General features: G+C 32.2%; 1 protein-coding gene across 1 annotated transcript in view; it reads right to left on the bottom strand.

The window, feature by feature from the left end:
- Window positions 1-1,493: 1,493 nt before the first annotated feature.
- Window positions 1,494-17,925, bottom strand: part of LOC107449547 (visual pigment-like receptor peropsin) — a gene marked incomplete at its 5' end in the record, with an annotated part of 26,012 nt that continues 9,580 nt past the window's right edge. The window contains 3 exon segments of the mRNA XM_043052140.1: window positions 1,494-7,530; window positions 9,169-9,394; window positions 13,861-13,957. Of these exon segments, the coding sequence (XP_042908074.1) occupies window positions 7,249-7,530; window positions 9,169-9,394; window positions 13,861-13,957 (605 nt within the window).

The raw sequence follows: 17,925 nt of genomic DNA, 5'->3' as shown, positions 1-17,925 counted from the left end.
ACTCCCGATATTCAACTCCGTATCCTTGTAATTTCGAACCAATCTAGAAGAAACTCGGAGATCCCCTAGAGGTATTGATTTGTTATGGGAACATGGAGGACAGATTTAACGACTCGACAGATTTAACGTGCATCAGTCAGCATTTACTAGACGGGGAGTGTTCGGCAGGCCGGGATCGAACCCACGAACTTTTGGACATGGGCTCACTGCCCTACCAACCCTACCCCCATATTGCTGTACTTATAGTATTATTTTTACAATGATCTTTTTTTTCCTAAGGAATTGTAAGTAATATTTTAAAACATAACCACTTGAAATAAATGCAGCTGAAAATGTAATTGAAATAAGTATAAGATATTGATTTACATTTGACTATTCTTTAGCAAAAGCGTTAGATTAGAATTAAATGCTGTTGCTTATCCTCTTAATCTGACATTTATCAGATGAGCCAGGATGTCGCTGACTTCAAGAAGCTACGAAAAGGGTATCTGATGTAAGATCCACCCTAGAAAGTCCAAAGCAAACCAGAATATGTTCCGGCAAAGATGGTTGAACACAGCATTTTTTTATCTTTCTGTCTTCCTCAAAAACACTTAAGATGGCCACTTGGCAAATCTGGCCTAAGCAATCTGAAAGAATGAATGAGCAGCTTCTGCTGGTTAAAAAAACTGGAGCACCCCCGGCAAAGTTCGAAGTCTGTCTTAGCTCCTGCTGATTTTAGCTGGATAAAACGGGATAGCCTTCACGTCTAGGGTGGCCCTACCAAACCAGGAGAAAATCTCCAGACTAACTTCACCCTTCCCATCCAGGAACAACCTCCCGCAAAGATGAGGCAACCTGCAGAACTTGGGAAAGTTGAGTTAAATATTCAACATAAACGATTTTAATTTAATTTTTTTTTTTTCAAAACGAGTAATAAAAAACGTTATTTGGCAAAACCTGCTCTAAACAAGCTGCCATCATAACGCTTAAGGGCTAGCTTTGGGGCGGTAGTACAATAGTTAAAAAAAGTTTTTTTTTGTCGACATTTTAGATAAAACCTTAATAGTGCATTGCTGTGGGTAAATTACAAAGAATAAAGATAGAGCCGTGATGGCTCAGGGGATAAAGCGTTCGCCTTCCAATGAGGTGAACCGGGTTCGAATTCCACCGATGGCTGGTCGATACGAATCCGCATCCGGCTTGCACCGACCACAGTGCTGACGTGAAATATCCTCAGTGGTAAACGGATCATGGGTTAGAGTCCCCATGCCGTCAGGCTAACCGTGGGAGGTACTCGTGGTCTTCCTCTCTATGTAACGCAAATGCGAGTTAGTTCCATCAAAAAGTCTTCCACGAAGGCAAATTTCTGCCAATAATTGATCCAGGAGGTTCCTTGTCTTCTGGATTGGGTTCAAAATGACAAGGCAACGGAGTTGATCATTAGAAGTCGTAAGCCCAAAAATTGGGTTGGCTGTTCAACGACGATCATAAAATAAAATAAAAACAAAAAGTAGGTTTAAATATTTTATTAAAACCACCACCATGAAAACTTTGATTAGACATTTCCTTATTTTAAATAATAACATCACATATAAATATGTATCGATTCAACATGAAATATATATAAACATCAACATTTCAATTCATTACAAAATGTAGAAAGATTACACATATTTTTAACACGCTATGTTCATAGTATTTTGTAGTCCATAAACTAATAATGCGACAAAATGGTTACCCTTTTCTATTCTAATGTTCTGAAAAGCAACGAGTTTCTTAGATTAAAACCGTAAGCATTTCAACAAATCATGTTTTTATGAATGAAAATAATGGTTATAAATACAGAAAAAAAATTACATTTAATAATAAAAGATTAATTAATTCAATTCTAATGTGAACTAATTTTAATCGTCAAGTAAGAGATTTTTCATCCTCGAGACTAAGGCTGTTAACAGGAAGACAAGAAGAAAAAAATGTGGTTGCACCTTAACACAAGATCTTATTAAAAATATCACAAAATTTCTCGAGTTTGGTATCATTCGTTTCAGATGGGAAAAATACATTCGTCGTTTTTACACTCACGAGAAATTTCAAAATTTTAGCCCATAAAATACATTCTCAATCTTTTTTTTCCCGATCGCATATTAATGAAAACATATGAAGACTGAGGGAGATAAACGGTCACTTTTTCTGAAAGAAGATTGGAACACCATTAGTTGCTTTTTGAGGATTACTAAGTTTTGACAAATCAATAACAGTTCTCTCTAAGAGTTATTACACAGTGATAATGGGCCGTGCTAAAAAGCTCTTTCAGTTCGCTCGTTAAATTACTTTTTTTCTCCGTATAAACTTTTATGGACCTAAGCCGATTTTCCACCGGAGATTTCATATAGATTTAAAAACCATCGACAAAAATTCCCTAAACAAAATTATATCTATCTTTTATCGATCTGAAGAAATATGAACAAAGTAGTATTAGAAATTAATTTAAAGAAAATATTAAGCATTGCTGATGTAAATGCAGTTTAAATCCTGCAATCTGATTGAGGGCTCAGGAATAAAGAAAAAAGCTTCAGAGCAATAAAATAAGTTTTTTTTTTTTCTTCCAGTAAAGAGAGATTGCATCTGGAATTTATAAGACACTTACAGTAGAATGAGTTAAAAAAAAGAAATGGCGCTCGTAATGCAACAATATATCGAATCTTTAGGTGAAAAAGAAATATCTATTGTAATTTTTTTTCCGATCGCTGATGCGTCTTATACACATGTCTTTTCTCAGCAAATGCAGGAAATTCTGTCCCTTGCTTTATTTATAATAACAATGGAAAATTTTAAAATTAATGAAAATGGACTGTGGACCTTAACGAAATTTAAAGAAAAGTAAATTTCGAAATATATATTTCATTTATTGTTCAGAACTTGTTAACATATGTGACATATCATATCTGTGGACAGTCACTCATCACTATTCCCCAGTCTCACAATTAATTAATAAAAAAAAACAAAAAAATTTAAATGATCTCAATAAAAAACTCTTTCGATTGAATACGTATAACTACTGGATTTAAAACAAAAAATTATATTATAAAATTTCAAATTGAAAGCCAGAGCCATTTGTCACGTCTGTGGACAAGAACAAAAATGCTAATTCCTTCAAAAGGCAATAATATATACGTTTTCTTTTTACGAACCCTTTCTTTGAAAGAAAAGTGTGCATTTAACTTTAAGACTTTTTTCCATTTGTATTTTGTCAGAGAAATATGCCAAAAGATATCTCTAAACGAATATTTAAATGGTTTTCGGAAGACGGTAATTTCAAGCTCGAGATTTTTTGTACAGCGTGATTTGACAACAATCGCGTATAGTAAATTTTTTTTTATAGAAAAAACGAAATCTTCTTGACCACTATTCAATCCTTTCAAAATCGTACGACAATGTAAAATACACACAACAAAAAAGATCCGAGGAGATACAGAAATCTAAAAACTATTTTATTAAAACTAAAAACATACTATCGTTTAAGAAATTAAAAAACAAACCGTCTTTATTTATTTATTGTAATTCTTCACTCGATAATTTCAAACGAAAAATATTGAGGCAGTTAAAAAAATATTACATTTACCGACATAAATGTTCTGAGAATGGAATTATAGAGTAATGTAGTAGTCAATTTTTTTTAAATTTTATCGGCAGCAGTGAATAAGCACTACAATGACGGTTAATTTTCAATGTTCCCGTGTATAATACTAGTTTTGAGTCCGACCCAGAAGACGTAGGATTTCTTGAGCTAAATAACGAATCAAACTTGACTTTGTAGAGATTCGAGAATCTCTTACGGTTAGCTCAACAGAAGGGAAATTCTAATCTACAGCAGCGGATATTTTATCACATTAATGTAATTGAAGTGATTCGGATTACAGCACATGCTAAATAACCAGGAATCGAACATGATTAGCGATGATCAAAAGCAAGTTTCCCTTCCTTTTTGACCTTCAAAGACATGATTCTGAAACTGGAGGATCTATTTATAAAAATATTTGTTTTCAAGAATTCAATGTCAGCAATTAATACTTAATATTTGATGTATTGCAATACTTAATTATTTTATTATAATAAATGCTTTAATATTTGATTGAATTAAGGTACTAAGTAAATACCGAGCATGTACCAAAAAATTCCACGGATAAAAAAAAAAAATTAAAAAAGAATATTCTCATATTAAATTTTATGTTGCAATATATTTGGCGCATAAATTATATTTTGAAATTCATTTTGTAGCCAAACCATAGTGGTATACAATTATCATCTCAAACGAAAATATGACAAACAAAATCAGCAAAAAAGTTGTGATAGCCTTATTACGATCACTGGTTACCCATTGGGCAAAACAGCAGCGGTGGCCATAGCAACACACGAAATGGAGACGCATGCGCACTACTTACGTATTACTCTTGAACACAGTTGAAAATTGTGTAGACGCCGTCAACCAAGACCCATTTTGTCAATGGGTAAAGAAAAAAAAAATCTGTAGGACACATATAAATGTACTGTTTAGTTTTCGTCAAGTTTCACAGATGGTTACAAGAAATATAGATTGTCAATAGATGGGAGCTCCAAGCTGAAAAAATAATAATAACAATGCTTTCAAAATAACAACAATTTGTAGGAACAATGTGTGGAAAATTTAAGTGAACAGTTGCACGTGCAACTCAGTTAGAATGGTTTAACAAGCAGCAGAAAATATTTTTTCGAAAATTTTTCAGTCGTCAGAGCAATCTGTTGATGCGTTTTGTAACCAATTATGGAATTGTTCGATCATAAATTTTTGTGCAGACCGTAGCGAACAGTCAATTTTTATTTCTATCAATTTTTATTTCTTTAGGATGGCTCGTAAATAATGTTAATTCACCCATAAACACATAACTGATAGATCTTCACCTTAAATAAATTTCAACAGTTGCAGAATGATTCTCATAAATATTTTGAAACATTGAAATTGAATAAGTATAAAGATAGAATAATTAAACTAATTTAGTTCTAAACGGAAAAAAAATTTCCTTAAGGAAATGTGTCCCCTCCATGATAATTAAATATTATTCATGAAAATTTAACAAGTGAAACTTTTAGATGACACACTTGTAATTCACATTTGACATTATTTTCACCCACAAATACACAAGCTCATTATAATTTGTCACATCAATACGAATAAAATATTACACACAAGAAAACAACATTTCAGACAGGCACATATACTATAAAAGCAGTCCATTACTAGTTTAAAATAACAGTACAGTATACTTTCGATTATCCTTCCGGTGTGTGGATTAACGGAGTTAAGGTTCAAACTGAAAGTATAGCATGATACCTTTGTTTGCAAACTAAAATCTAATTTTACATAATAATAGGGGAGGGGCCCTTGACACAGAACTACCAGGAGCCCCCTGGTTGTTAATTTAAACTAAATTTATATGCTGCTTAATTATAAAGTGTTTTTAAACGATTTATACCTCAAATAAATTACGATATATTTGTAAATTTGAGCTTCTATTTATTTAAATTTTTGTTAACTCATAACTCTAATAGAGAAAATTCTTAAGGAAAAACACAAAAAAAAAAAAAAAAATTTGTAAAATTTAGGAAGTCCTCAGAAACTTTTGGGGCCCCAATGTTGAGGACCAATACTATCACACAATGCTGAAGATAATTCAGGCACTGTATACTATCACACAAAAAGCTGACTTAAAAGGATACATATTTAAAAAGCTTAAAAAAAAGAGTCTTAAGCCTTTATTTAAAAAATGACCAACTAGGCAAGATTTTACGAATTAGAACTTTTTTTTTAAAAATGATCATAAATTGAAAAGTTAGTTCACAATGCCTCTTTATTTAAAACAAATATGGCTTGACATTTAGAGCTATTTTTTTAATCAACATTGACGCTGGGGATAAATTAACCTTTAAAACCAAATTGAAAAAAAAGATTAATTAATCTTTCAATTTTCTTTGGATAGTTATAAAAATATCATGATTTGAGGTATGGTAGACAGCCTTAACCTTTTCACGTGGGCTCAAAAAGAGGACATCGAGGTCTTCTGAGAGCCTCTTTTTAAAACTGGGGGAGTGAAATATGACAGGGAACTGCTGGTCGTAGTATAGTTTATCTAAGCTAAGAAATCCTACCGCCACAAAATCTGAAACCGTCTGGTGCGATGGAAACAAGAATGGCGCCTTTTAGGGAGGGTAGCTTCATTCTATCACTAACACAAAAGACCGAAGAGATTCCCTTTCTCTCGCCGTCCCGAACCGAAACCACTCCAAAACAGTGACCTCGCACCCCTACTTGAAATAGCCATACCCCGTTACCATAGTCACGGCCACGGGTCCAGACGAATGTCAGGGGGAATTCTTATTTTAGACAAACTATAGCGGACGAGTGTTAAACAATTTTATTCTCCCACTGTTTTTTTTTCTTTTTTTTCCAACCGTTTCTGTTTGTAAACTCTTAGACCCCGGCAGTTGGAAATAATAGGAGGGTCACCGGAAGAGGTTTCCCGCGCTTTTGCATAATTCAGGGCTGAAAGCCTATAAAGACGGAAAAGAGCAAAATATGACAGGAAAGGAATTCCATTCTAGCATTCTTTTTCGAGCAACATTAAATTTCTGTAACTATCGAGAATTTTTTTTTTTAATAATTAAAGTATATGTATAAAACTGCTTCTTTTTTGAGAAAAAGTAGATATTGTTGAAGAAGAGAATAGATTTACTCCTCCCGAAAATAATTTAAAACTGAAAAAGTTTTACTACCGCTTTTCCTTTTTTCCGTCTCGTTTTCACCCAGGGCATAACTTGAGAAGCGCGCGGGAAATCTACATCGGTTGCTACATTAGATTCCGTTTAAAAATTAAAAGGAAAAAAAAAAGAGAGAAAATAAAAACGTTCCACATACCAATTTCAAAGGTGGAAAAAGATTTCTTCCCCCCATTCTTAGGCTGAAAGTATCACAAGCCCCTCAGAGGACCCAAACTACCGATGTGACAACTGTTGTCACAACCCAGGGGAAAAGGTTAAAGCTGGTAGCCAATTTGGCACACTTTCACAATAAACCGTACACTATTTTTTTTTAAAAACATATTCATTTAAAAAATAATACTGAAAAACAGATAAGTACATTTTTTAAAAAAATTATCTGAGACTTCCTTTCCCAATATTAACCTTTGGGTAATCGAAAGTATATTGTAAATGGCATATTGTAGAAAAACATGATCAACCCTCTACGTTTGCAGGTGCCGGAGAGTCTGGCATTTCGATGCTCTCGATGTCGGCCTCCCTGCAGCAGAGGAGGGTGGCAAGAATCCCTTTCCGCAATCGTGGATTGGACAGGAAGTAAATGAAAGGATTGAAGACTGTCGATGCTTTGGCAAATAAAGGCGGAATTAAAGTCAGAATGGGTGGGACGGTTTCTGGAGGGGCGAAGATAGTCCACAGGCATAGGACAGCGTATGGAGACCAGGCCAACACAAATGCGATGATCAGCACGAATGACATCTGCAATTATAAAACGGATATGAAAATTATAGCTGTTTAACAAGTATCGGAAAATAAAACAGTTTTCTGTAGATGCTCACAGAGAAGCCTTCATTTGCTATAATTAACAGCACCTGATATCGTTAGGTACTAAAATATTTGGCCAAAAACATCCAAACTAGCTGATGAAATAGTCAGCGGCGTAGTTATAATGCATGTTCGAGGGGGATTATAATGCATGGTGCTCGTTAAATCAATCAAGTCACAAAGTCCTCCATGTTCCTATAACAAATCAAAACCTCTGGGGGTATTGAATTGGATTTTGATCGTTCTTTGGTTCAGGTCAAAATTACGATCTGTGGATGAATGAATGAGTCCGCCCTATAAACGGGTGTAAGTATGAGTATGGAAAAAGTCAAATTCTTAGCCATAGATGGCACCACTGGAAAACAAGAACAATTGCACCCCCTCTGTCTTAATGACCGACAACAACAACAATAAACGCTTAAATTTCAAAAAAATGAATAGTGAAAAATTGTTTATATCTACAGCTGTACAGTAGTTCATTACTTACAGTACAATAGTTGATTAATCAAGTAATATACATAATTTCGGACGGGGTTTTGTCACCAAAATTCTCCCCCAAACTACGCCACTGGACATAGTTTGAATGGGAGCATTAACTCTGACAATGGATTCCCAACTCTATTTAGCCTATTCATTCAAACAACGAAAGGAGATGGGAGCTCAAAAATTATCTTCTCAGAGCCTCTATGAGGATTATCTATCAAAAGGTACCTCAACTGTTTTACGAGCTGGCAGCGGCCCCTATCCCATCCATCGTGTATTATTTATCGTTGTATAGGTAAAATGTACTCGTATTTGCTTACATTAAAACATTGTATCGCCAATCGTTCTGCATTTACTTGTGTTAGGTAGCCAAACACAATCGTGTCAACAAGAAAATATTTTGAGTTGAACATTAAAATTATAAATGAATAATAAATAAGTAACTTACACGACATAACAAAAAATTGCAGGTTTGTTCACGAAACTTATTCACACATTTGTTGGGATTCGCCCTTTCAGTAATTGACTAATTCGCTCATATACTAACTCGCTCTACGAATGATTCGCGTTAATTTTATAGCTTTTCTTAAACATCTCACTTTTCTCTCTAAACTAATATAGGTTCATGAGTCACTTTTCTCTCTGAAGTAATATAGGTTCCTTTATGATTAATTTTAGCATTTAAATCCATTCATACTATGGATCATTCCAAAATACATTAAAAAAAAGTTATCTCTATAGAGTACTAGATTGCCTGAACAGTTTAAGTGAAGTTCGTCAAATTCACTCATTTAATCCGACCTGAGGCCTAGCTCTAACGCTTATATTAACGTTAAAAAAATATTTTAAAATTGCCGTATCGTTTCAATTAAGAATCAAACGCAATTTATGTAATTTTTTCAAAGTTTCCGAATGCTTACACTTTCAAAATAAATTCTGGTTCAATTTAATTTATTAGAGAAATATTAACAGACAATTTATTTTTATTATTGAAGAATCAAGGCTTTCGGAAGACGGAATTTCGAAAACCTTGTAATGTTAATCACAATACAAATACCTAATAGTGCAATATAAAAAAGAAAAACTTACGGACGTTATGGACCTCTCATTACTCCATTGATCATGTATCACTCCTCTTTGTCGAGTGGCCGTATTCTTCCGTACACGGCGTGCGATGGCACAATAACAAACGGTGATGATAGTCAACGGAACCATGAAACCTAGGACGAAGTACACTAAGAGAAAGGACTTGTAGCTCGAGTCGTTGTGTTGCCAATCGATAGTGCAAGTTGTAATGCTCGGCTCCAGGCCATACCTAAAATATGGAGTGAGAATTCTACTTATTTCAATGAAGACCGTTTACATCCTTCTCAAGAACTAATTTTTTTATGACTTTATATGAGTCGTGGTGGTTCAAGGGATAAAGCGTTCGCCTTCCAGTGAGGTGAACCGGGTTCGAATCCCAGCCATGGCTGGTCGAAACGAATTCCGCACTCGCACCGATCACAGTGCTGACGTAAAATATCCTCAGTGGTAGTCGGATCATGGGTTAGAGTCCCCTTGCCGTCAGACTAACAGTGAGAGGTTTTTCTCTCCATGTAACTCAGTTGCCTGTTAGCTACATCAAAAAGTCGTACGCGAAGGCAAATTTCTCCCAATACTTGGTCCAGGAGTTCCATTGTCTTCTGGATTAGTTTCAAAATTGCAAGGCTACGGAGTTGAACATCAATAGTTGTAAACCCAAAAAATTGGGTCGGCTGTTCAACGACGGTTATAAAATAAAGTATTAAAAAACAAGATATTGAAAGTGTGGCTTTTCAGAATTGGTATAGAGGGCACTGGCTATCTAATAGTCACGTATAACTGTTGCCAGCAATAATGGAAATAGCATAAATCGAGGAAAAGAGCCATCTTTGTGTGATGACAGGGCCTTCTAAAATCAGAACGAAAAGAAATAGCATTTAGGAGTCGCAAATTAATATTTGAAGAGAAAATAAAAATACTATGAAATCTAATGAAGCAACGCAGGGGAAAGTGGAATTGAGAACATCAAAACCTGTTTTATTGCAGGAGGAAATTGTCTTTTTCTTCTTTTAAAAAAACATGCACGTTTCAGATGGCAATAAAACTGATTTTTTTTTGTTATTCAACGGATTCCATTTTTGTTCTTCATCTCTTAAATATTTAGTCTGAGACACTAATGTGAATTAATTATTTAATTTAAATGTGATTTAATTCTGGGCGGAGAAATCTGAAAATATATATTACGGAGAGACTCGAATTTCTAAAAATCCCTTACGTATCTATATTTTAGTTCAGGATAAAAAAAATATATATAATTGTTGCTAAATGTAAACCCATTCACGTAAGTTCTTTTGCAGCTTAAAATTCCTTTAAAACAAATTCGGAATATTAAAAAAAAGCTCAGTCAGAATATTGAAATTTTTTTTTATTTTAACTCAATATGTGATGAAATGATTTTATTAGATTGTAAAATAGCATTTACAAGCTATGAAACTTTCAAAATTCCAATTATTTTTCTTACTTAAAAACATTTCCTCTTTTAGAATGCAGTTTCACACACCTTCAAAATTCATCTAAAATAATTATTAGCATAGACTAAAGATCCCAGGACAATAAACTTCATTTGAAGTTGAAAAAAATATAGAGCATTTATTTTTAACGGTGATCAAGACATATTTTCATTTAAAGTATGTAAATATTTTTTATATATTTGTATACTTGACAATGTTTTATAATGAATAAGCAATAGTCGAGCATTTAGGCTTTAATAATTTTAAAAAAAAAAACTTTTTTACGCAGCAATTCAGGATTTCTGCTAACTGAAGTTGTCTTGAGAACAGTTTGGGTACTCCTAAGGGAACGCCATGCCGTGAAAGAAGTTTTTCGCCGCAAATTCTCTTCATCCTTCATTACTAATTAAAACTTTAAAAGAAAGAAACAAGTAAGTTCAGACAAACCTAGAGTAAGTAATGAAGTTTCGGTTGCTGAAAAAAATACTTCAAAATATTAAAATGCAAACAAATTATTAGAAGAGAACTTCTCCCGTTGCGTAATCCTAAGTTATCGTCTCATAAATTATTTTCATTTGTGAATTTTAAAATTTTCTTTTCAGTATTTAAAACTGCATGGCTTAATCTCGGTTTGCATGAACTCACTTTTTCCACACTTTAAATTAGTTATGAAAGAAAAAGAGGAAAATTTTTTTCCTCGGTCTTCTTAAGCGGTACTCAAAGAGAGAAAGTTTTCGTAGGAAATAACCATTCACAAAGGGAACAGTCATTAATTAACCCCTTAACGATCGGTTCATTTTCAAGAAAACGGTCATAAAAATGCCTAGTTTTTTGGCTTTTGTATTTGCATTACATATTTGATTAGTGCTGCAACTAGTTTAAAATAAACTAACTATCTAGAATTATCTTAAAAATATTCTGGTACTGCCATCAGGTGTGTAAAATGAGAAATAAAATGTTTTCTGGTCAAAAGAAATGAATTAGTTTTATTCTTATTGGCACGTTACTACTGAACACTCCAGCCCGTCAATATCACGGGACAGAGAAGGAAGGGGTAAAAAGAAATAAAACTTGTGATATTTTCGTACCTGTGCGATTCACTCATAATGTATGCCGTTCATCATAAATATCCATATAATCCTAAGAAAATACACATGAAAAACATGATGCTTGATAATGTACAAACTTTATTTGCTGTGTCGTGATGATTAAGGATAAGAGCTTCCAATAAAGTAAACTGCCATCAAAATATGATGGTTTATATTTGTCCATCAAAAATCAAACATTTCTTGATGGTTTACCGTCATAGCACAAAAGCAACATTTTGTAATGATGGAAATTTGTTGGGCTATCAAAACTAGATGGTTGTATGATGGTGAATGGTGACCATGTTGGACCATCAAGAATCTTATTGAAAGCAACATAAACCATCAAAATCCTTTGATGGTACCATCAAGAATTTTTGTCTTGGGTAATATCGAACTTTGGAAACTTTTCAACTGTTTTCTATTGTTCATAATTTCTGAAACAAATCAAGTGGTTACATTATCAAGCAAACCCTCAAAATATTTTATCTGATTGATACGCCAGTCAATAAAATTGAGATTAATATCAAAATATAATTATTTTTAAAAAGCATGCTTATAAAATACTGTAAAAAGTCTGCCAAGTTTTTATTGGCTTCTGTTTGTTTTCTATCAGTGTTACATTTATAACTTTAAAGTTTTGAGCTATTTTGCTTCATTTCAATAAAAGAATTATTGTATCAATATTAGGAAAATGTAAATCTATGTAACGATAAACCAATGATATAAATAAATCCAACTATTCCACGATCGAAGCAAATGGTCGACGAGTAGTTGAATTTCTTGTCACAGTGGGGCGTTGTACACATTTCATCGAAAAGTGTTGTCATAATTGCAGTGCTTTGAAAAAAGTAAAAGCATTGTCATTTTACATGCTCCAGTATAACTAATGGAAAGTTTTTATATATTTTTCTGTGTGGTTTCTAACATTCATCGTAAAAGTTGGTAAGATTAACCTAAAAGAACCTCAGTTAAACTTTTTCAGTAATAATGATGTCAGCTAGAGAATTACATTAAGACATTTTACTTGATAATATTTATCTATTTTTTAGTTGAAAAAAATATAGTAGGATCAACTCAAATATTCATAAAGATTCTGGAAATATATGAGATGCTAAAAAATTATTCTTACAATTAGATTCAGAACTATTTTTTTCCTACATAGGATTTCATTAAATTCCAATTCAAAAAATTATGCAGTATACTCTCGACATCCATGTTATGTCAAATAACTATTTTTGGGATTACATATCCTCCTAATGTTATTTTGAATTCCTATGTCGAAAAGTTTTTTCTCAAAACCTTGCTATGCCTAATTTTTATTCGAAATAGAAAAGGAATTTTTTTCACAAAAATCTCATTGTAAACAATTCTTTTCTATTCAATGCAGAATTATTTTTGTCGTACTTTTAAAAATAAAATTATCATTGTTGTATTTAGACTTATAGTCTACTAACATCATTACATACATATTTAACAGTAGTCATTCCTATGTTTTATGACTCTACTTTTTAGAGTATTATTTTCGAATATATTTTTCTACATTTTAGAGCATATTTAGTTCTAAACTTGTTGTCTCAAAAAATCTCTATTTTTTAATCTTATTTTATAACCGTCGTTGAACAGCTGACCCCATTTTGGGTTTAAGACTACTAATGTTCAACACCGTAGCCTATTAATTTTGAACCTAATCCAGAAGACAAAGGAACTCCTGGATCAATTATTGGGAGAAATTTGCCTTCGTGGACGTCTTTTTGATGGAACTAACCTGCATTTGCGTTGCACAGAGAGGAAGACCACGAGAACCTCCCACGGTTAGAAGGATGGCAAGGGGACTCTAACGCATGATCCGTCTATCACTGAGGATATTTCAAGTCAGCACTGTGGACGGTGCAAGCAGGATGCGGAATTCGTATCCCAGACATTGCTGGGATTCGAACCCTGTTCACCTAGTTGGAAGGCGAACTCTCTATCCCTTGAGGGCTCAAAACTCGCCATCTCGTTTTTTTTTTAGCGTCCCTTCAACTTAGAGATATCGAGAGTACTTGCAAAAATGTATGTGTCCATTTAAAAATCAGGGCTGAGATAGATTAACGGTTTTAGTAACGGCTTTGCGTAATATTATCAAAAGAAAAACATTTACAAAGGAATTTGCTACTTACCTACCCCAGCCGAAAAGGGGCATGGCAGCCCAAAAGAAAGCATAGCCCCATACTGCTGCTAGCATTTGGCAGTACCTCCGATAATTTAGCTTACTTCCTATAATATCAAGAAATCAATGTATTGACATCATTATTACATGCTCTAAAATGATGTAAAAAATTGTATATTTTACAGTTCAAAATTTTGTCGACTATTTTTAAATAAAATAATAAATATATAATAAGAGTCATTTTTTGTATGGAATTTTCTCCGAATAAACGAATTTTATAATTGTGTGCAAATTTTTTTTGATTCGGTTAAAAATTTCTTGAGATATGGCGAAGTATGTAAAAATAAAATTAACATTAAGGGGACCAAATAATTGGAGCCATTTTTCCCAGATTGCGGCTCCCCTGATGTTCTGGGGGTCAGAAATACAAATTCAACGAAAAAAAGTAATGTTTATTCAGAAAAAGTACGTTTCTGTCTCTGATTTCGTAATTTAAAATATCGCCTGCACTATAGTTAAATTAGTGTATTTGAGTTCACCCCCTCGAACCATTAAGATTGAGTCCTAGAACGTGAAGATCCAATCATTAGATCAAATGTTACTAAGGGCGGTGAGTTTTTTTTATTTTGTGCACTGTACGTAAGAATGTTAGGGGAGAGTTGGATAAAACGGGATAGTCGGACAAAACGGGATACGTCGCCTAGGGACCAGACTATTGCAGCTATCTAGTGGACAACGACAGAAACGTGTTATTCGACCGTGATTATATTATTCTCGGTGCATCCCGTCTCGAGATCACTATTTGATAGAAAGTTGTAGGTCTCAGAACTTTTGCTATTCTATTTTTTTGTCATTTTCTACATTTACGTGCGTTGTTTTTTATATTGTACTGCCTACATATATGGGAATAAAATTCCGGTGAGTATTAAATTTGATTAACCATTTATTTACCAATATTTTTATTTTCAGTCTATCTAATTTTCTTTTCACATTTAGGCAGCAGCCATGTTTGTTTCAAAAAGTGTCGGAGTCGGACAAAACGGGACACTTATGAGTTGGATAAAACGGGATAGAGTTTTTTATGTCCCGTTTTACCCACCTATTTATTTGTTGGATTATTGCATTTTAAAATAGCCATATGTAGGCCTAGACTTTTTGAACAGCTTATTTATATTAGCTATATATATTTTTGTAAAATTTAGTCTCTTTATATAGTAATGCAAAATTTGTTTATTAACGTTCGTTATAAAGCATTTTATTTTCGACTCTAGGATTTCACATCTTTCTTTAGAACTAATTGTAATGTATTTCTCTGATGAAGACTTGAGCTTTTTTATATATAAACTTCGTAATTTTCTGAATTACTCAATTGAATCTACATTCGATTCTAAAAAGAATTCTTCTCTTTGTTTACTGAAGAATTTAAATACTTGATTATTAAAAAGTCTTTCAGGGATGTTGCGACATCAATGGAGTGAATTAGAAATAAAATTCAATTAGAAATGGAAGAAAAGGAAAGGATTATTAAACTACAAAAAAGAACCAAGAGAATAGAAGAAAAGGCTGCTAAGAAATCTCTCTTAAGAGCACAAGGCACATCTCGACAATGAAAATAGCGGAAATAAGCCATCATGTTTGAAAACTCGCAGTCTTTAAAAACAAATGTAGCATCATATTTTTTTGTGTACTTACTTATAAAAGAACAATCTATATAAAAGTGTTAGAACAGTAATATCCCATGAATCAGTTAATTATGCTTTTCACTTAGTTTTATGCAAAAAATTAAACATTGTAAACCCTATCCCGTTTTATTCAACCCAGGTATGCTAAAACGGGATATGTAAGAGTTTGGAAATTAATTTTTTTTCTATTTCACAGCCATTAAAATTAGTTTAAAATATGTTTTTTGTGTGTTTCAATCAATGCTGTAGCTACAAAAAAAAAAATAATGTAGGGTTCCTTAACAGATATTCCGTAGTAAATAAAAACAATAATGGTATCCCGTTTTGTCCAACTCTCCCCTACTAAGGTTGATATCTTTTTTTTGGAATGAATTTTTTCAAGGATTCCGGAGAAACACACATTAATTAAATGTAGATTGAGGCTTATCTGGATCAGGAATCTTAATAACGGTTCTAGAAATTTTTTTTCTCCAACTCATGAGGAAGTAACTCTTTTTCAAAAATAAATAACAAATATCATTTTATAATTGCATATTTCCCAGATTGCGGTCACCCTCTATATTTTGGAGGTCAGAAATCCGAATCTGTCGAAAAAAAGTTCCGTTTATCCAGAGAAAGTACGTTTTTGTGTCTGATTTTGTAACTGAACTTCTGATTTTGTCTGATTTTAAAAAATATCATCTGCACTTATTAATTAGCATATTTAAAGTCAACCCCTCGAGCTATTAAGAATCCTAGAACGTGAAGATCTGATTAGTAGATCAAAAGTTATTCACCGTGGTCCATTTTTTTTCTTTTTATTTTTTGCGCAATGTGCGTTACCTAAACAACAAAAAATTAAGTTCATATATTAATAAAAATTAAATACGTTCATTGAACTACAAAATTTTGTAAGTTTATCAAAAAATATGAAAAACTTTATATTTATCATTGTAACATTTTATGCACTAACAAGACAAGTGTATAAATTTAAGAGCGATGGTGAAAAACCTTAAAAAATTATGTATTTCCAAACAAAGTTCGTATTTTCAATGACATAATCTTTTCAACAATAAACAGTTCTTTTCCATTTGTCTCTTCTTTCAATCCTTTTTAACAAGAATTATAATATAATTAAGCTCACATTTTTATAATTTAATTAAATAAAAACTTAAAATACCGTTGACAAAATAAAAAACCCCAACTTAATTAGATTAAATTTTTTTAAAATAATTCATATATTTTAATTAAAAAATAAAAAAAAATATGTGACATCTATCAATTTTATTCTGTTTTTGAAATTTTACCATGTTGTAGGAAAAAAAATTAAATTAAAAAAAAGAAGAACTATCTTTTTAATCAGAAATAAAAAATCAAATGTTTCCCCAGGCAGAAAGCTTAATAGTTTAATCCACGGGAACTTTTTTTTTATTTGATAAGTAAAACTTTAGAGGAACATATTTTACCCCAGGGGTAGAAAAGTTTTACCCCTATCCAAGGTTTTCAACCGAGTAAGAATCGAAACGCTCATTTATTTTTAATGCCACATTATTTCAAATTCTGATCGTTACAACATTTTATGATCCAAAACTGCACATTTACAAGGGATCATTGAATTAATTTGTTTAAATATAATGTAATTTACCCTTGGAAAGTGAAGGATTTGCGTCTCTGAAATTCGCTTTTTTTATAAACTTTTTTAAGTTTTAAAAACAATTAAAAATTATTAATAAGGATTATTAAAAGGTAAAAAAAAATTTTATCTTTGTACTAGATATATGAATAAAGCTAGACAACAAGTAATATAAAAGTGAAATTTTTGAAGTCAATTCTCAGTTAGGTCAACAAAAAAAATGTTTATTTTAACTACTTTTTATTAAATAATTACAATTTTTCTCCCATATGAAACTAAAATTAATTAATTAAATTTAATTAACAGGGTGGCCACTCAAATCAGATTTCAAATTTCCCTGATTTTTCCAGGTTTTCCAGATAAAAATCTTAAAATTTCCAGGTTTTTGTTTCTTTTTTCTTATAAAGTGTAGGATGTGTACAAGAAAAGTGTCTTTATTATAAAATATTTTATTCAAAATGTTATTTTTTTTAACATATCATCTTGAAAAAAATAATTTATTTTGACAATTTGGCAAGATTTTTTTATTTATTTTTTAATCGTTTTCGTACAAAATTTTGAATCAAAAATCATATATTGACCAACAAAAGAGTAAAATGAAATATTAATATATAGTTGGTTCTTACAAGAATTTTTTTTTTAATATATGTTATAAAAGGTTAAAATGAAATAGAAAAAATTAGCATTAATGCAACAATTGTAACAATTTATCGACAAACATTGCTGCTAGCGATTGTAAAAAAAATGTGTGATTGGTTGGTTTGCTGAGAAAAAATAATTC

The sequence above is a fragment of the Parasteatoda tepidariorum genome, chromosome 4, assembly GCF_043381705.1.
Source record: "Parasteatoda tepidariorum isolate YZ-2023 chromosome 4, CAS_Ptep_4.0, whole genome shotgun sequence".
Taxonomy (NCBI): Eukaryota; Metazoa; Arthropoda; class Arachnida; order Araneae; family Theridiidae; genus Parasteatoda; species Parasteatoda tepidariorum.
This window is presented reverse-complemented; position numbering and strand designations above follow the sequence as displayed.